This window comes from Oryzias latipes, chromosome 6, assembly GCF_053564925.1.
Source record: "Oryzias latipes strain Hd-rR chromosome 6, Olatipes_Hd-rR_3.1".
Classification (NCBI taxonomy): Eukaryota; Metazoa; Chordata; class Actinopteri; order Beloniformes; family Adrianichthyidae; genus Oryzias; species Oryzias latipes.
The window spans coordinates 13,637,605-13,658,754 of NC_136242.1; the positions used below are offsets into that span (position 1 = coordinate 13,637,605).

At 39.9% G+C, this 21,150-nt stretch overlaps 1 protein-coding gene across 1 annotated transcript; it reads right to left on the minus strand.

Annotated features, from left to right (window-relative positions):
- Positions 1-215: 215 nt before the first annotated feature.
- Positions 216-21,150, minus strand: ptdss2 (phosphatidylserine synthase 2). The gene is made up of 13 exons (XM_004069883.5): positions 20,856-21,150; positions 20,037-20,368; positions 14,967-15,068; positions 11,828-11,910; positions 10,468-10,535; positions 9,330-9,464; positions 8,709-8,759; positions 8,421-8,534; positions 7,569-7,687; positions 7,348-7,462; positions 5,542-5,687; positions 5,214-5,399; positions 216-2,161 (listed from the first exon to the last, which is right to left on the minus strand). The coding sequence occupies exons 2-13, from the start codon at positions 20,264-20,266 to the stop codon at positions 2,008-2,010; spliced, it is 1,503 nt and encodes a 500-aa protein (XP_004069931.1). The 5' UTR covers positions 20,267-20,368; positions 20,856-21,150; the 3' UTR covers positions 216-2,007.

Consider the following 21,150-nt stretch of genomic DNA (forward strand, 5'->3'; position numbering starts at 1 on the left):
TTCAGTGTTTTCTGGAATTCTCAAACATTGTTGAGCTCGTCCAAATTGTTTTATCAGTGGATCATTAGTTGCCATGGTGATAACGATACTTCCTACCAAACCAGAATACATGTAAAGTCGAGGTAAGAAATGATCAATGCATGGTGTATGCGTATTAATAACTTGAGTTAAGAAATGTAAAAAAAAATAAAAAAAAGATCAAGCTAGAGACTAAATAAGTAAACCAACAAACTTCCCATAGATTTTATTGAAAATGTTTTTAAAAAAATTACACTGAGCAGCAGCAGATGTGAATTTTTTTAAGTCCTGAAAGTGAATTCTCCCACCATGGCATTTACAGCGAGATGTCAATCATTGAGACCTGACAAGGCCGAACCATCCAAACATATACTGCCACCATGTGGCTAAAAGGGGAAACTACCCCACTAAAATAGTTCCTTCATGGCTCAATTTTGTTTCAATTTCGCGGTAAATTGCATTTTTTCCATTGATTTAAGCTTTTCAACAGACAAGCCCACATTTGCAGAGCAACCCCCCGATCTGCTTTCAATTAAGAGGCAAATACAGGAATAAAAGTCAAGTGATTTAAGACGGCAGAGAATAATAAATACTTATTTTGACAACAAAATATTCCAAGGATTTTAAAATGCGAACAAGAATCATATTTTGGAAAAATGACGACATAGCAAGAACAAAAAGGTCAGTTTACCATAAAATAAAAGCTTTTTCATTAGAACAGCAGATTATGTCACATTTTGATTGGAAAAATCAATGACATCAGCCTGACTCCACATCTAAAGAGGCGAACAGATTCATTTTGGTCACAACGAGAAAAAGAAACCTACATTGGATCTTAGCTGCTGAGAATGAAGGAGCAGCTCCATTCTAAAGGAAAACTACATTGGGTCTGCTGAACAGCACTTTTTTATTGATGTGTTTGTGAGCTTTAACCCCATTTTTTACCTCCTCACAAAATAAAGGAGGCTTCCGGTTAAACCATTTTCATCTCCATATATTTTTTGGGGGGACAAAAGCACATTTCCTACTGAGAAATGGCTGAACGAGCTGCAACTGTCAGTGAGAGCGTCCGGAGTCTGACACCAACACGATCTAGTGTTTCTCACAAGTCTGACATTTGTTCGTTTTAAATAAACTGTAAAATCTACACAAAAAAAAGAAGAAACATCCCATTTCTAAAGCTTACTTCAGCTTAAAAAAAAGTCAGTAAAGCCGTCTGATTTTTGTTTCTCACCTCTCAAAATCTTTTTTTTTTTTTTTTTTAAAGCAAAGCCTGAGAGGAGAGAATGGCTTTTGGTCAGTGCTGCTTTCAATGTCAGACAAAAAAATAAGAAATAAGAAACACCCCCAGACTCACAAACCAATCGTTTTCCTCATGTAAACAAAATAAACATTTCATGTACCTACTACTGCAAATGTGCAGCAACAGAAACGTGTCATTGCGGCTCCACAAACGTAACAGATTTCCCCCCCAGGAACAAATGCACAGCAGTGTACCAACAGAATCCAGATCAGTCACTTCAATCAGTAGAAATGAGCTTTAAAACACTCCTTTTCTCACTTGCACCACAAACATTATTTCAGGCGTGGACTCTGAAGCCCCTGTCCCCTTCTTTAGATAAAGTGCCGCTGAGAAAAAGGAAATTATTGAGTTTTAGTCAAAAGTGTAGATTCCACAACCCTTCCATAACACCGCCCCCGTCCCCACCCCTCAAAAATGCTTCATCTCCTGTGCACAACTTCACGAATGTTTGTCTAGAAAGAAGAAGTAGCAGAACGAGGTCCATGCTCGGGTTAAACTAACTACACAACAGACCACTCTGCCTGGGCTTAACCACTACTTGGTTCATGTAGGCACAAGAACAAACCTAAACGGCACCGTGTGTCCACCTGCTGGCCTCTAAGTAACACATCTCCTTCTGTAAAAACCGTCCTTCCCTGGCCGTCTGTGGCGGCGTGATGCCCAGCGACCCCGCCCCCTTTCCGCTCTCAGGATTTCCTCTGCCGCAGCGTCTCAGAGCTGCCGTTCAGCTTGCTCCGTCCAGACGGGGCGGCTGTGCTGCCGTCACCCACAGGCCGGTCCAAATCGGCGCGGACTTCCTGCCTGCGCCGGCGGGTCTCTTTATAGCGGAGTGTGATGTCACTGTGGGGGCGGGGTGGAGAAAAAACAAATCATTTAATTTTTGCTTTCAATAAAGATCCAACAGATCAAATGATCGCTACAATGGATCAAAAATGACTGAGTCATAGGAGGAGGAGGAGTCAAAACGTAAAGAAATGTTGGTGTTTGAGAAATTCTTTGTATTAAAAAAATACTAAAACCATGGAGGCAGACATTTGAAGCCCAGTTATGTAAAATAAATTCATAATTTAGGACAAGGATCTGCAACATTTCACACATTGCAGTGTCACATTTTAAACACCCACTAAGAGGAAAATGGTGTTTAGGTTGTTTTTTAAACTTGTTCTTGTGGCAATTTTCTGATGATAGAGGACAGAAGGCAAGAAAATTCATCTAAAATTAGCATTTCTGAATATTTCTTTATTCAAATAGCCGTGAGTCAGGAGCAGATGAAAGATGCCGATTGAACTTTTTTTTTTTTTTACTTGTGACGTAGAAAATACGCTGGGCGGGGCCAAAAGCTCCCAGCTCTGCTCCTTTCTGATGATTGTAGATGATTAGATTCATCAACGTCTTTGTTTTACCCGTCTGAGCTGGAATCGGACTCAAATCCGTCAGCTGGACAGCCGTTTGGCGGATTGATTTTTCACTTTGTTTTTGAGTTAACGAACGCAGCTTTATTGTGAAAATGATAAAGCATTTTAATGTGAATTACGATACAGAAATGCTTCCATATGCATCACAGGGGGAGTCCACTTGTGCTCTGTGACAGCAGGAGGAGGTGGGTAAAACCATTTAAAAAATAGGGGACAGGAGAAAGTGGAAAGGAGAGGACGGTGTCCCCTGGCGTCCCTTCATGGGTACGTTGCTGCTGAGCATGAGCAGCAATGACCTGGTAAAGAGCGAGGGTTAAGAGTGCAGGGAAGAAAACAAACAAGAGGCAGACATGCTGGCTCAGGCGCTGAGCGAGGCGAAAACAAACAATCTAATTACAGCAAACTGGCAGCAGGGCCTGAGGTTTAGGCTCCATTGCTGGCTAAAACAAATTCCTTTGGGGAACGCACAAAGAACTGACAAAACGCAGCAACCAGTCAGTGAAGACTAGGGCTCACGATATGAGGAAAATTTGCGATATTAGTGATCAATATTGCAACGATGATATAACTAGCGATACATGAACAAATGGCGAAACAACCAAAACCATCATTTCTATTTCACTGCAGTTTAGTTTAAATAAGAGTCAACATCCAGTACAGACCCAAAGTTTGGACACACCTTCCCATTCATTTGAATGACTTTTGAATGACTTTTGGTATGTTCTATACCTTAAATTAGACGCCAAATGAGCCTCGTCTACATAGGAGGCGAGCATCTGACATGAAAGGGTTCCATCTGATTGTTCAAATGCATAAATGGATTTAATTGATCGGTTAAATACTTCAAGCTGCCATGAGATTGTTTTAGCACATTTAAGATAACCATTTATTGCGATTTTCGCCGTCTTTTGCGATACGCACATTGCACAGCTTGATATCACGATAAATTTGCGATTTATTGTGCAGGCCTAAAGAGGACTAAAGTTATCCAGATTTAAGGGGGAATGACTGTTAATATCACTTGGCAGACCATTACAATGTGACTGTGACACTTAAACTTACAAAAAAACCGAAGGAGTCTGAACAGTTTTTAAAGCGCCTGTTTGAGTTTACATCCACAATCTGGATTCATTCCTAATCCAAACAAGATTTTATTATTATTCTGACACAGCAACAAGATGGTTGCTGTTTATTGTACATTAGTGATAACAACTATCTGCGTTTTATGACCTCATGACACAGCAAATAAAGATAAAAAAAAAAGGATATTGAGGTCATTCACACGATACTATATTGTAAAACAGATTTTTTTTAGTTATTTTACATAAAGTAGTTAGGGATGGGCTGATTTAATTTTTTCCGGTCAATACCATAACTGATATTTTCCCTGCAGCTGTGGCAGACAACCAATATTTAGTTTAGATTTTATTTTTGTGTCTTTACTAGAAATGCACAACTTTTACTGGACAAATATATTGTACTTGACCTTTTTAACAAACTGCAAGGGATTTCATAGGAACAAGTATCACTTTAAAGCTTTCATATAAATATATCTGAAAATATTCAAACCATTTATTGAATATTGGACATAACTGTAAACCATAAGCTCCCCATTGTCTCCCTATCAAAAATAAAATCTACCTGGAAACAGTCAATTACTGACTATGACTGTAAACATAAGCTTCCCAATCTGTTAAGAACAAGTATGCATATAAATAAAGTGTTTCTGAAAACAGTCAGAAAAATATCGATACATTTTTTTAATATCGGACCGTTACAGATGAAGTTAAATTATGCAAATATGGGTTGATACCGATACTGGCACAGATATATCGCCCATTCCTAAAAGCAATAAATCTGTCAGCCTTTGATTGATTCGATTGAGTGTTCGCACAAAATTTGTAGTTCAAAAGTAAAAACTTTATCTAGAAAACTGTCAGCTGACGGATCATTTTAAGCTCCTGTTACCATCTGTGAACGTGTTTCCTCTGTGGAGGACATTTCTAAATATGAATATGTCCCAACAGGTGCATACTACTGAATAAACTCCTTTTGGAGTCTCCAGAGGACATCTGGGGATTCTCAATGATACCAACTCTGGGAATTGTAGTTTTTGTTGGATTTCTTTTAATATTTCAACTTTATATTTTTATCTGGTATTCAGGAGGATATGAACCAGCTGGAATCTTTGAACATTTCCTAAATATGATCTAAGGATGATCAAATAAGTGCATTGTCACAGTCGTGTTTGAATCAGAATATGAATAAGATGAAATAAGATCTGAACTTAAAAAAATGCTGACATCATATTAATGTGCTTCAAGTGGCCACAGTTTAAAATCTGTTTCCAAAAAACTAATAATAGTGATGCAGGTGATTTCCTGTGACTTTTTCCTGATTTCCAGCACTATGTTTTCAAACACTTTGATTGTTTTAATCTGTCAATATTTACCCCCCCTTCACATCCCACTTCTTACCGGATGAAGAACCGCCACAGAGTCCAGATGAATATGAGGAAGATTCCTAAAAACCAGCACTGCATGACGAAGAAGGGGATGGGCAGCATGATGGTTTTGGGGTCATACTTGACCACTATGAGGAACTCTGTGACTGTGATTGCTGACACCAGCCACGCCTGCTGGCCCAGCTTTTTGTGGAACTTCCTGTTGGGAAAATATTGAGGAGTTATAGTTTAGGAAACAAAGTCAACCGGATGTACTTTTTTTCTCCCGATTGAAGGAATCTAAAGACATGAGTATAGAGGGATGTGGTGGCCGACTAGAAAGGGTCACAGCAGTCACTCACGGGTCGTCCATGAAGTCGTAAATCTCCCTCATGGCCACGCCTCCCACGTTGACAAAATAGACGAGACGGAGCAGCACCAGGTAGTGTTCAGGAGGCATCCACAGCACAAACTTCAAGTAGAAGGTGTTCAGCTCAGCCAGGAGGAACTGAACAGAAACAAAAGAAAATAAACAATTTAAAGAAAAACAGTGACAGCGTTTTTACTAAACCAAGAGCACAAGAACAGCACGAAGAAAAGAGCTGGAAACAATCAAACACACAGCCAAATACACACTAATGTATGGAAGTGATTGTGTAGCATAATTAAAAATAAAAGTCAAAACCAGAAATGCTTTTTCATTTTCTAAATGAAGCTCAATACTTCAAAATGCTTTTTTATTTTCTACTTAAAAAAACTCTTATTCTGTGTCATAATTTAAAAGAAAATGCAAAGAGGGGATTGCATTTTCATTTTAACATCCACCCTGTGAACATTGTCGCATTATTCAATTCGACTTAGCATTTCCAGAGTGGAGGTGGGGTGATGATGTCAGTGCCATCTCCGTGTGTCCGGCTGCTAACAGACACAGACATGCTAGGAGCAGTGTGGCTTTGTGTTAGGGGCGTAATCATGACAGTAATAAAGCACATTTAGAAGATAGTCTCCTGCAGCCTTTCTGCTGATTTTGCTGTTCCATGACAGTTGGAGCCGCATCAACAGCTCCAGCAGATTTCACCATGCTAAACGTTTGCTGGTTGGTCCAACACTCACTCAGCGCGAAGCATGCGGTCAGTGCTCTTTTCTTCGCTGCAAGGAGAACCCGAAAGACGGGTTATCATTATGCTAATATGAGGAATTTTAATTTTAAGTCATTTGATGCAGCTTCATTTAGAAAATGAAAAAGCATTTCTGTTAATCCATTTAAATGTCAAATTAGACATTTCTAAATGAATTTTGCTCCACATTTACCAGAGAACATTTTGAAAATGAAATGTCAAATACCATTTTCATTATCATTTTAAATAAGTGACAGAATAAGCAGCGTTGAGGAAGAAAATGAAAAAGCATTTTGGTGGATTGCTTTTTCATTTTAATTTTGAGTCAAAATATGCACCTTCATTTTGAAAATGAAAAAGCATTTCTGGTTTAACTTTTTTAATTATGCTACAGAATCGCTTCCATATTAATGAACCTGAAATCCACAACCCAAGAGGAGCATCTTCTTCTTAAACTTCTGTCAGATTACAGGGCATTTAGAAAAATGATTGGCCGAAAAGAAAAGGGAAAATCCAACTCCTTTGGTGTGATTTGATGTCCTCTGTCTTTTTACTGTGTGACAAGAAAAAGGGTAGGCCTGCAAATTAAATAAATCCATTTAAGCATTTGACCAATCGGATGGAGCCCTTTCTGTTAGATCCTCGTCTCCTATGTAGACGAGGATCATTTAGAATGTAATTTTTAACTGTTTCAGTGAAATGGAAATGATGTTTTTGGTTGATTTGCTATTTGTTCATATACCGCCAGTTATATCATCATCGCAATATTGATCACTAATATCGCAAATCGCGAGTTTTCCTCATATCTTTCAGCACTAGGTCATAACAAATGAGGCTGTGCTAACAAATGGTGCTCACCAAAGCAAAACAGCTTTAATTTGAAAAAGTACATGGAATAAAACTAGACAAAAACAGCTAATTATACCCTACAACTTTGAATTCCGTCAACGTTGAGTTTCACACAAAGACATTTGTAGTGTGATGGAGAGGTGAAAGTAACCAAACACTTTGTCACAGCTAGGAAACACACAATCTATTGGTGATTCTCACCATGAAGATGATGCCGAGTACAGCGAGCCAGCGGCGAAGGCTTGACGCCGGCCTCCACTCGAACTTCACCCAGCTGTACGGCGTGAACTGGAATGCTATTCGCTTTATTTTATCTCTGCAGGCGAAAGGAAGCAAGTTCAAATGTTCACATGTAACATAGAAACAGAGAAAAACAGGTTTGTGTTTTTTCTTTCTGCTCAGAAGCTTCGGTAATGTCGTACTTATAAGTAGGAATGTTCCAGAGGCCCTGCCACTGGTACGGCTTCATGGACAACCAACCCAGCGTCTTCATGCCACAGTAGATTCCAAAACTGTTGCACAGCAACACATCCATGATCCACTAGAGGGGGAAAAAAAAGTTCAAATTCATTAAACTTCCACTCTGATCATCCAATCAACTGCCTGCTCAACCAAACTGCAGAGCACATCTAAAAACCAATTAAAATGGATTGTGGGTATTACTCCACCAAGTCAACGAGTAGAGAAAAAAAAAAACACATTTGTTTTAATCATCATGTCTTGGTTGGGTTGTTAAAGGGTTAAAAACACAAAAAACAACACAATTTTCATTGGAGTGGATCTTTAAGAACAAATGAAAAAAAACGACAATTCCAAAACTTTTTTTCAGTTATTTTAGCATTAAAATGGGCCTGAGTGTGTGAGAAAGTTATGCTTTTACAATATCAGCTTCAGCAAGACACTTTCTGTCTGTTTACATACATTCCAGTTATTTCAATGAGCTGCAATTCTTCCTTAGTCCTTCTAGTGATGGGTAGGATTCTCCTTTCCCACAACAGGCTGTTCTCATGCTAAACTGACTCCTATTTCAACAGGAAAAAGGCTGCAAGCCTCACAACTCAGTATTAGATGACACTTTCAAACATCAGTAGGGTTGACAACAATTTGCTGCAACCAAAAAGTAACAGGGAGAGTTTTCCCTCCTCGTTTCAGGAATCTGCCTCATATTTCTGATCCCACAGTTGACAGGAGGAGAGCTGCGGCTCAGAGTACTAAACTCTTCTTGTAAACATTGACAGCTTGTGTGCGGCCGCCGCAGAGGTCATTGTACGCACATGGTCCCACCAGCACTCGGAGAAGTTGGGCAACTGGTGCTCCAGGCTGTATTCCAGGAACTCAAACATGACACTGATGATCATACACATCCACCAGTCGCGGATCATCAGAGTCTGGAGGGAGCAAAAGAAAATGGAAACAAGGTCAAGTCTGCGATGGAGCAGAAAGAGTAAATGTTCATTTATAATTTAATAATAATATTGTTGATGGAGTTGCTTCAAATCCATGAATATTTCTTTTGCACACATTTACACAACATTTTGTGTTTTCTTCTGTTCCAAACCTACTTTGATGTACCAGCCCAAGAAGTGCGCTGGAACAAAGCCATCCATTTTGTCCTGTAACGATAGAAAAAATCCCATGATGCACTGCCTAAGCTGTTTACATTACAGTCCTAACCAACAACACCCCTGCCGCCCCATTTAAGCTTTTTCTCTGAAAAGTTTCCCCCAAAGTTTAAGAAACCCAGCTGACCAGACATGCCAAGAAAACACATGCTTTTATTTTGAAGTAGCAGCATCAGAGTACCTACATACCTACTTTAATTTACTCGGAACTGGCACTATAAATATGATATTTATAATTGAATGGTTAGCTTTGTAATAAAGTTCCACATTCAAGTTTCTGCAGATGTCCAAGCATTTGTGTATTCAGCTTTTCGTCATGCTGCAATGTTGAATTCATTCAAACCAAGAAAAGCAAACACAATCAAATACAAATATTACTTTAAAAAACAGGTCCTCCTAAAAGCAGCGGCACATGCAGGAAAATGAGACGGCCTGACACGATGGAACCTCAAACTAAAGCCCATCCAGAAACGTAGCCTACTATTACAAAACGGAATCTGAGGTGAACTTTAATGAGATTCTGCGTAGATGAGAGTCGTCACAGTGAAACCTTCGTCTCACCCAGACGTTGTGGAAGGGGTCGGAGGTGTTCCCCGGGTCATAGATCAGGCAGTTTCCTCCATAGTCGCGCTCGGGGAGGGGTACCCCTAATTTGGGATCGATGTACTTCATGAACTGTCGGCCATCGTGAACTGTCTGCAGATTAAAGTGAGAATCAAAGCATAATATGAGGGGGATATCTTTCCCCACACAGGTTTGAAAGATTTTCATCGACATACAGCTTTTGTCAGTAACTTCAACAAACCACTGGTTCACTATACTGAAGATCTCCATGCATTCAAATGTGATTAAGTCCATTTCTGACATTTATTGTCATATTTCAAATCTTCTTTGATCAGTGTTGTAGTTATAAGGTTAAAAAAAAAAAGATAAATATTGGAATTAGTTTATTTTTATTTCAAGCAATCAAAAACAAAAAATACTTAGGAAGACACACAAAAAAAGAACAGATCTATACATAAATATATCACACTTTGGATGATTTATTGTGACCTACTTGGAAAAAATACTAAATGAAAAGTAAAAGAAGACATCCATGTGTAAATGATGCAATTTTAACTACTTTTAATCATCAATAGCCGTATAGTTACATATAGTACATGACACAATACATTAAATGTGAAATTTGGCCCAAATAAAGTTGAATTATTTGCTTTTTTGTGTGCTGTATCTGCTGTGTCACATAGGCCCGACTCTCACAGCAAACCTGCTGAACATCAGTGCTGCTTGTAGCCACGCCCACTGGGTCAAAAGGGTACGTAGGAGCAAACAACAATGACTGCTATCACGGCTTTATTCTCACGACTTCAGATGCTTGAGGTAATTAAACCTCTGAAAGTATACAAGGTCTGGCTCCGTGGCGTTTGAATTTGAATCAGACCAGAGAGAAGGAAAAAAGAGCCTCCAGTGGAACTAGTGGAAAAATCTAATTTAAGAAGTCCCACATCAGAGCCAGCGTTCCAGCAACCTATTTCTGCTTCCATCTGCTGATCTTCAGACACATTTAAAAAAAAAACTCAATGTAGAATAGAGGTGGAACCAGAACTACAGTACAGACTGACAGAATGGAAAGTAAAAACAGGGGCTTGGTGTGTAAAAAATAAACAAAACATCTTCCATGATTTGAAAATGCTCGCACCTGAAACAGGATAAAGATGAGGAACAGTTCGTAGACGACTGAGACACAGAGCCAGAACCGCCAGTAAGCTGCAGAAAGACGGCAGGTTTTAACAAATAAGTCCATTTCAAATCCCCAACAAGTGCACTCATTGTATAAACACGTCCATACATGACAGCGCTAATCTGTGCTTAATTTAGAAATATTTATCCTTCAGAAGTGTTATGTAATGAAATACTTTTGCCCTGGTTTTAGTTAGTAGTTTTCACCAATCTGATTCTATAAATACATCCTGCCAGATGTTCAAGAATTGCTCCTAGATAACCAGTTATAGTATTTTTTCTCCTCTGTGCCTTTCACTCAGGTTTATGTAACATTTGACCACAAAACTGGAAAATCTTGGCTTTGGTTTTATTTTAGAAGGGATTTTTATTCCATCGTGGGTGAAGTGTTTCTCTGTTCCAACTGTCACTGCAGAGGTGATTCATGCATACACATTCATATGTACGAACCAGTTTGTGTGGCACTCCCAGGCTGGGATCCAGCAGGAACTGCAGGTTGTAGGTCTGCAAATCCTTCTGAGCTTCCTTCCCTGACTACAAATCGGATTTGAACTGATTCAACCGAAAAGTGGCGCGTTGAGCAACATCAGGAACGGCTCGACTGGCTCAACAAGTCAGGGAGTGTAGCTTTGACGGTTTGCACAAATCTTGCAGTCTTTAAGTCTATAAGAGTCTGCGCATTCTTTCTGCATCTAATTCTATTTCCCCTATACATTACGGTGAATGAAGGTGTCCAAAAATCCCATTATTAGTCCAGAAACTTCATATTTTAGTGTGTGCTGAAAGCTTTACTGTCAAGAAAGCCTTTTTTCTACTTGCATCATCAAACTTATGCTAATAAATAACAGTTACTGACCATTATGAGGTCAAAGCTCAAGATTTCAGGTGATCTTTGTTACATTTTAAGCCTGAAACGAGTCTTAAAACACCCATTAAATGAACAACATGGGGTTTCTATACTGCATAAAAAAGATTATGCCGTTTAGTAGAGCAGTTTTAAGCCGCTCTAATGCGTTTGGTTGGGCTGGTAATGTCGTCTAAGCCTAAGCACTACTGTTAAGTTAACGCAATTATCGGCCAGTTTTGTGGGAAAATGTGACGGAATCGGTGAAAGGCTCTGCTTTTATTGCTCCATGGTCTATTTTTAAGGTTTTCATAACAGACTTTGGTCAAAGTTCAGAGCAGAAGAGGCAACGGGATGAACTTTGAGCCAATCAGTTCATTCTCCAGAGTAATGTGTGAGTAAAAAGTCAAGGGGAAAAAAAGTCTGTTTTTTAACATTGGCTTGCACTTTTAGGTGGGTTGGGGAGTTTTGGTACCTGGGTGGGGTCTGGTGAAAGGTCCATCTTTGGCCTGCGTCACTCCAAAACAGAGGAAGACCAAGATGCTGGCCACGATGCCCCTACACCAGGCAGAGCAGACACACAACAAACGCACACAAAAACCTTAATTCAGACTGCAGCAGCTGTCCAGATCACAGACACATTCTTCATTATGTTCGACACAAACACAATTTTTAAAATATTTTCATTAAAAACAAATTGTATTAAAAAAGAAAATGATTTTTTTAAGGTGAACTATGAATAAATTTGCTATTTCTTTTAACTGATGGCATGTATGAGGAAAATAAAGAGGGAAGCCTTTTATTTCTTAAAAAAATAATAAAAGAAATGGAATCAAAGAAAACCAATTGGTGCATTTCATGAATCAATATAGCATCTAAAATCACTTCTTAGCCTTTAGCACATTGTAGTTTTTTTACCTGAAGCTGGACAGACCGAGTATAAATGGTTTAATTTTAGTCTGAGTGCAGGCCTCAGCTGCTCACTTTTGATTTATTTTGAGGAGCAAGCTTATCAAAGCAGTTCAGATCTGACAACGAAGCAGGTAAATCTGAGGGCCACCAGCACAGGCTTTAAAAAACTGAACACACACTGAGATTACAGCGTGTTGTGATCCACAAGCGCAAAGGGGAATAAATCAGTTCAGGGATTCTTGTGAAGTGGTGAGTGGACTTGAAAGCACATGGTGCTGCGTGGGACTCCAAACAGTAAAAGTGAGCGCGTGGGAGGGGATTAAAAAGCCAGTGCGTCTGTGCGAACGCCCGCCGCTGCCAGGAAGAAGCTCTCAGGTCTTTATCCCAGCAAGCCGGACTCCGCTGACTTCAGCAAATCCCGTTAAGAACCTTTCCGCAATCTCTCAGAGAGCAACACACAAAAACTCACATCACCAACAGAGCCTGATGGAGGCGTTCATTCCTGACTTTCCCAGTCAGTCTCCTCAGCTTACATAACAGCAGAGAAATCAACTTTCAGAAATGCACATAAAAATACTTATTTCAATCATTCTTTTCCCAGAAAGTAAAGGAAAGGGCTTCTTCTTCTTATTGGATGAGTGAATAAAAGTTGTTTCTACCGCTTAGCTGTTTAATATACCGGTAAACAAAACTGCTTCTTTTGCAGCCTTTGATTGATGGAGCTAAAAATGCAGAAGATTATTAGGGGTCTGAACTTTGGCTCAGAAAGTTTGGGGAACTCGAATCTTTGTCCTCAACACTAAAGAGACAAAGACCACACCAAAACTGCAAAAACATTATGCAAACGCTGTTTGGAAACGTTTTCCCAGCTGGTTTGTGAATCTCATCTTTGGATTTTTTCTTTCTCTATCTAATCAAATCGGTCACACGCTGAGAACTGTCTTTATCAGTGGAGCTCTTATCCACAACATAAACCTCAACGCTCTGTTATCAGCTCAGATTAGTGGCAGGAACAAACCAGCTGCTGGTCTGGTGACTGGAATTGGCGGATTTCCAGGATTATTGATGTAATCAGTAAATCAGGTAGCTGGGAGTCAGACTTTTTTCCCTGTGCAGTCCCTGGTTACAAATTAACTATTACAAATGGTCGACGCTAATTTGGTATTTTGTTCTTTTCCCATTTTGATTTTACGAATGCGCCTCCAGCCGGTCATGTACACACTGGACCGCCGCCAGACACGCAGGTAGCGACAGAGAAAAGATTCTTCTTCTTTTGTGCATTTACTGTTTATTCGCTCACTTCTGTCATCTAAAATAGGTAGAGGTTCGGTGCACAAAGTCAAAGAGGTGCAAATCCTGCAAATCTGGGTCAATCTAAGTCACCCCCACAAACTAATGGAGGAAAAATGATTGTAGAATATTTTACTGTTCACTAAATGCAATAAAGTAAAGCCCATGATCTTGAAAATATGTTTTTGCTAACTGTTCCAATGGGAAGTTTAGACAATGATTCAGTGCAGGGATCAGGAACCCTATAGCTTGCGAGCCAACTATGTCATTTTTTTGTGTTAGCGTATGGCTCACCTGGGACCTTAAACTTTGTGTTTGAAATTGAAATCCATGAACTACACATGTAAAATTTCCCCTTCTGTGAACGCACCACACGCCAAACATTAGCAGTACCATACATGACGCGAACCTCCACGGACTGAGTACCAGCACTATCACCTTCTGTAGAAAAAAAAATTGCCCATAATTTTACGTTAACAATAATCGCTGACTAATCAAAAAAATAATCGACTAATGAGATAATCGTTAGTGACAGCTCTAATAACAATAGTGAAAGAAAAGTTAAAACTCTAAGTTTCTAGATAGAGGCAGAATGGGAGGCTGCAAAATCAAAAACTGTTTTTCTGAATTCGTGACAGAAAGAAACTGCCACCTAAACTGGCATTTCAGCTCTGCTGATGACTCTAGTTCTGATTATGGGGTTGAAATGTTCTGCACACATCCATGTGGCCAGTGTTCGGCCGCATAATAGAACACCGTCTCTCTCCTTTTCGTTCCCATCCAGAGATTAAAATAAAACCAAGAACTAACACAAAAATGAGTCTATCCGTTTTTTATGGCCTGTTCTTTGAGGCTCTGAACTCTAAAGTCACATTCACACCGTCCTGGGCAATGTGTGTTCAAGTAACCACTTTCAATGAAGTCTATGTAAACGTGTGTATATGCGCTTTTCGGGGCTTCTAAACTTGCATTCACACGAAGCTACGTAAGTTTCTACGGCCGTTTTTATGCTCCACGTACCAAACGCATGGCCGTTTAACGTCTGCTGCAAGTTAAACCAGTTTGAACTTTGACCTTTTAGGAACATGGTTTGGTAAGGACGTATGGAGGGCATTCCTATTAATTCATGGAAGTGTCAACCCATTTGGAAATTGCTCATGGAAGAGAAGTTAATCATTTTGGTTTGTTCCCAGACTTTCAAAAGAGCTGTGAAAGAAAAAGCCTGGAGCAAGATTTGCACCGCTTTGACATTTCACGCAAAGCCTTTTCTAACTGTAGGTCCATTTGCTAGTAAACAGTAGATAAAGAAGAAGAAGAAGCTTCTCCCTGCTTGTCCAGAGTGAATACCATGTTCTTGGATGCGGGCCTGCTGGTGCTTCACACAGAGGATGGGACGGACATGACCTACTGACCTCTTAGTGTTGTACGCTGTGTCACGAGGAGTCTCCTCCAACAGCGTGATGTAGACCAGAGCGCAGGTCAGGATGAAGAGCACCGTTAGAGTGTGAGCCCGCCTGTGAGAGGGAAGACGACAATAGTTGGAGCCTATTTTAATAAATGTCAATTCAAAAAATCCAATTTTCAGTGAATCAAAGATTGTTAACTATCTTAGCCTCAACTGGTAATAAAAAAATCCTTATCTTTGTTTCGGTTTGTGTCAGGAAACTACTGTAGGGTCTAAAAATAGATGCAGATAGAGTGCATCGACCTTAATATGTAAACATTATGCAAACACGTCTAAAAAAAAAAAGGCTCTTGCATCAACTCTCTGATGGATCTTCCATCTGCTCTGATACGTTCTCGTGATTTGGAACGGAACATAGGTGACTTTGAAGGCCACGGCTTTGGCTGCTGGCTAGCAAATGATCTGAAGGGACCAGAAAACATGAACACCTATGACATTTATATCAGCTGTTCATGGTTAAAGGTTTTTCTTTGACCCTCTGTGGGTCAATTCTGTGTGGATTATATTCTCAATCATAGTTCCAAGGTCCAATGACATGTACGGCCTTTGCAAAGTAAATATAGCTTTTCATCTGGCAGGATTAAAAATGAATATGCTGTGGTTCTGGAAAAAAAAAAAAACTTAAAAAGGAAATCCCACCAAATCATTGGATGATCACATATTTCATGTTAGTGGTGACATCACAGTGAAAAGATTGAGCATGTACCTTTTTTGGTTCATGTGTTCTCAAGATTGTGGCCCAAGTAACTGGAACTAAATCAAATGAATTTAGAGTCTTTCTGCATGATTAAACCCTGAAAAAGCCTGGAAAGCAACGTAAAGCAGAAAAATCCAGAGACCAAGGAGGTAAAAGAACTTGTTCAGTGTTAACAAGGACAATGGTTGGTGAGACCTGGGATGTACCAGGTGAGTTGTAACCTTTCCTGTTACGACTAGGGATGCCACAAATCTTAATTTAAAACACCATGGAACCAAATCGTGGAGAAAGTGATTTGTTGCATCTAGGCTTGCATGATAAATCGAAAATGTATCGACATTGCAATATCAGCTTGTGCAATATCACAAATAAATGGTGCCAACTGTGATAGAAGGTTACCTTAAATGTTTACACACATACATAGGCCAAGAAACCATTGCCAAACAAGTTCTTAGCTGTCTCCGATTGAGATAACACAATTTTTATTGACTTAAAAAAAAATAAAGAACAATAATCCTAACACACTAAAAGGTTCCTTGAGCACAAGAGTAGATAATATGAACGTGTTGCTATTTGTCAAATGTTTCTAACTAATTAAAGGGTTGTTTTCAGCTTGTTAAGCAGGAACCAGTTCAGTTGCAGTTAAAAACTTGTTTAGGATAATAACAGGTTTTAGATTTACCATTATTTAGCAAAGTTTCACTTTGTTTCTGTTGTTTTCACAACTTTAAAAGAGCAGAGGAGGCACTGTGGTTCAAGCACAGACCACAATCTGTTGCTTTGACTTTTCCAAAACTTGGAAGCTGCAGTGTTTAAGGAGTTCGGATCGTATCGTCAGCCTTTCTTCAAACCATTTAGCTCAGTGTTCCAATCCCGACAGCATGCAGGGTGTCAGCCTTTTCTCCCTGGTCCACATTTTCATCCAACCGGTTTTAACAGTTCATAGTATACGCCAGGGAGAGCCTCCCTTCACTCCTGCCTAACAACCGCACAACAAACCACAGATGAATAGATGCGGCTGATAGAGAATCTGTTTCCAGTCTAAACAGTTTCATTCTGAGAAGTAAATAGTCAACAACTTACGAATCATTTACTGAAGGTAGTTACAGTAGTTTAGTTCATTTATTATAAAAACTACAATAGATAAATGTATACACTCGATGATAACTATAGTCAGTCTCTATTTGACAAAACTGAAGAACAATACACAGAGTTAGGTAGAAGCTGTAACTTATTTAAGCCTACTCCCTTATACTAGGCCTGCACAATAAATCACAAATTTATCGTTATCGCGATATCAAGCTGTGCAATACGATCATCGCAAAAGTTGGCAAAAGTATTTAACTAATCAAATAAATGCCTTTATGCCTTTGTCCAAGTGGATGGACTCCATCATTGACATTCTGATAGAACCCTTTTATGTTAGATGTTTGCCTCCTATGTAGACGAGGGTCATTTGAATTCTAATTTAAGTTTATGAGTCTTATTTAAATAAAACTGCTGTGTTGACATGGAAATGTTGTTATTGGTTGTTATGCTATTTTTCATGTATCACAAGTTATATCATCGTTGCAATATTGACCAGTAATATCGCAAATCGCAAGTTTTCCTTATATCGTGCAGCCCTACCTTATACCAATTCAACTTTGACTACAAAAATAAAAACAAACACAACAACAACAAAAACCTAAATAAACCTAAATATATTGGAAAATATCACTTACTTCCGCAGAAAAACAAAAAATCCGGCCTATTTAAACCTGATCGGCTCTACTCTGCATCCTCCTTGTTCACACACCAAACCACTACCATGTCCTTAGCTTTCTTCCTTCACTACATCCATGAACCTCCGCTTTGCTTTACCTCAAGGTCACTTTTAATCATTGTTCCTCCTCTGAAAGCCATCTTATGACCATCTCAATCTGCTTCCCAGCATTTATCTCCGAAACATTCCTTATCCTATCCATCCTCAAAGAAAACCTCATCATCTTCAGCTCATACCTCCTGCTCATCTAAGACCAGCTCTCACCACAGTCTTCCTCACCTTTTCTTTCCTTTTCGCTGACACTTCCTTGTCACACATCACACCAGGAACCTTCCTCCACCTGCTCCAACCTGTTCACGTACACGGCTCTTCATCTCCCTTCCACACTCTCCATCCATCTGGACTGTTGACCCCAAGTCCTCCACATTCTTCACCTCCTGCTCCAACCTGCCCTTTCTTTTCCAGAGCAAACCTCCACCTCTCTAGATGTCCCTCCACCTACTCCTTGCTTTCACTAAACCACAAGGTCTCATCTGTCAATCCATCATCACAGTAAAATGGCGTACACTTATACAAAACAGTACAAAAAAAAATCCACATACAGTACAGACCAAAGGTTTGGACAAATCAAAAACATGTTATCTCTAGAAAATAAACTAAGCCGTCAGAAAGACTTTGTGTTGAGTTTGATGCACAGTATTTTAACAAAGATGCAGCTTGAACTAGTTCTATATCGTCGCATTTTTATCTACAAAAAGCTAAGGAATGACAGGTATTAAAGGAGATTTTTACCTCTTCTGAATATAAAATGTTTATGGTGTAATAATGTGACCCTTTATTTACAAAAATCTAACCTGAATAGAAGCTTAAAAGGTGTTTCACTCACTAGGCCACTAAATCCTGAGTTTATACACAGGTCACACACAACTCATGAACATGCACTTAAAGACCCAGTCCGATCATTTTTTAATGTATTATAAAAGCTTTCCCAGTGCCCTTTTATTTAGAATTATACCGTTTATTTTTGCAAAAATCAAAAAACCTGTGTTGTTTTCTAGAACATAGTTTCTGCAGGGCGGCAGGAGTTCATTAGAAATTTGCCTCTGAATTGTGGGCGGTGTAGATACCATAACCGTTCGGCCTGGAACTTCCGTTCCTCAGACCAATGCTGACGTCACATTAGGTGATTGGCTGTACGTTGGTCCGATGACGTATCAGATAATGATTGGTCTGGACAAATTACGATACTACCATAGAAGAAGATTTTATGAATCTGTTGTAAACAAACTCGGACATAGAGCGAGATTGTCTTCTAAACGTGCTTTTATTATTGTTATCATTATTATTGAATGCATGTTCGCTTATAGTTTTTTGTAATCCGTGCACCCAGTGCTTTATTATTGGCAGAACGGTCCAGGAAGAACAACATTAAGCCGTACTAACAACATTTTCAGGCACGGCTGAACTTAAACTGGAATAACAATCGGATTGTGGCAACATGTCTTTACAAAAATTACAAAGAATATTGTCAGACACAATTTATGAGGGAAAATAATTTAAGGTTACAAAAGGGAACGTGAAATGAAAATTTGCCTGAGCAGATCTCGATGCTACGTAGTTTGTCCAAGTGGGGTTACCGTAGTGTGACCCCGAACAGAAGTTCCAGGCCGAACGGTTATGGTACCTACAGCGGGACTGATAATGTGGAGTAAGCCCTACCAAACTTCCCGTCCCTCATCGGTTTACACGTTTCCCACTAGCTTACAGCCCCTCACACCCTCACACCCCCAACCTAATGTTAGCGGTGAAACAAAAATTGCGAGCAATATCAGGGCTATTGTTTTGATCGAGATGCCAGCTTGGAAGACGTACATGATTCCATTTGTCAACAAAGGAAGACATCGGAATGGAGAGGAGCAAGGAGTTTGTGGCCCGCCGATTTTATTTTCTGCATAAAAAACATGATCTTTTTCCAAACTGCATTTTTGCGTCTGCTTTGGATTCACACAAATTTGAATGTAAATAAATTGGACATGCAATTTTAAGTTGAATTTTCTATATAAATCTTTAGAAAGATGCCACAAGAACATGTTACGAAGACCAAAAAAAAAATACAATACTTTTAAGAGTGGGCGTTTAAGCTCAGACAATACTGGAGCAACGGGTCGATGAGTCAAGACAGCTTTAAAACAAAGGCATGTGTAGGAGAATGTTACTTTTCTGGATCAGCTGCCTGTGTTCCCATGAAGACGCACATGTTCACCAACACACATTTCAAATGTGTTTCTGCCACCAATTTATCATGGGAGACTTGTGGTGTATCAATAAAAAAATAGATCCAAGTTTGGAATTTTGCTACAAGACTTCCCCATTTGGAAACTAAATGGATCAGTCTTGATCGAATCAGCCTGACACTCATTCCCACCTCGGGATTTCTAAGAACTGTGTCATAACGTTTGGTTTGTTTACGGGGTCATTGTGGTCTGCCTTTCAGATAACCTTGACAGTTACAACACAGCGCGCTGACAGACAGCAGTTCATCACCAAACACTGACCAGAAGAAGGTGTTGGTCCCGTCGTCGTACACCTCGCACTCCGCGTGCCTCCGGTGCAGCAGGCTCTCCTTGGACGTCTGCCTCATCACCTTGGCTTTGCAGCACGGGCTCGGATCCGGACAGCCGACCTCCAGGGAGCCGTTGTCGTCCTGCTTGACAGCGGGGGCGGAGGAACTCTTGCCGCCGACGCCACTCTTCTTCGTCTCGGGCTTGGTCATGGCTGTGCCCATGGACAGCCCGCGAGCGCTTTAAATATGACCCAGTACGGCTGGGCTTATCCGAAGGGCTCCACTCCCGTCCTCTGTCATCTGCGTCAGCCCCTCCCAAGCATCCTTAGAGGGGGTGGGGGCGAAGGAAAGCAACGTTACTAGAGCATAACAGCTAAGGAGGGGGGACCTGAAAAGTCACGTCCTACATTTTCTGTTAGTGGCTGACCAGCTCACTGCTAAGACAGGCGGATGACGACCTAACACTTACATGTTTTATACGACCAAATAAAAGTAACAAACACCACCGGGATATTTCTAAATGTCTTTTACCACCTATAAGATAAACTATTTTAAAATATTCAACCCGTAAATAAATCACAGTAAAGGTAGTGTACCCGTAAATCTACAAGAATTTTTCACTGCGTTAGCTATTTTTCTCAACGGACTACTTTTTTATGGGCTGACATCGCGAAAGAGGCTATTAAATAATAAGTGATAAGGCTGTTTATAAATCACTGACCGGCGTGAAATCTCAGTTAGAGTGAGAGCGTTACCGTTACTGTTTTCAGCGTGGCTTTTGTTGTGTTTAAATGTGGCTAACATCACTTACCAGCTGCATTTACCGAATTAGAAGCCGCAGTCCGGATCCGCTTGGCTTAAGACGCTGCTATAGTTACATTAGCACGTGCGCTTCAAATCCGCTTTGCTGTAAAGAGAGAGGGTAATTTGAACGATACCGTAATCATACGGCCATAAACCGCCAGTTACACATTCAGACAAGCAGACGGACTCTTTTCGGCTATAACCAAGTGACACACATGTACAATTGGTAAAACTGTCATTCAGAAATACATCATCCGGACTGAGATCTTAAAGTTTAAAATATTATCAACCTTTTCCGAGTC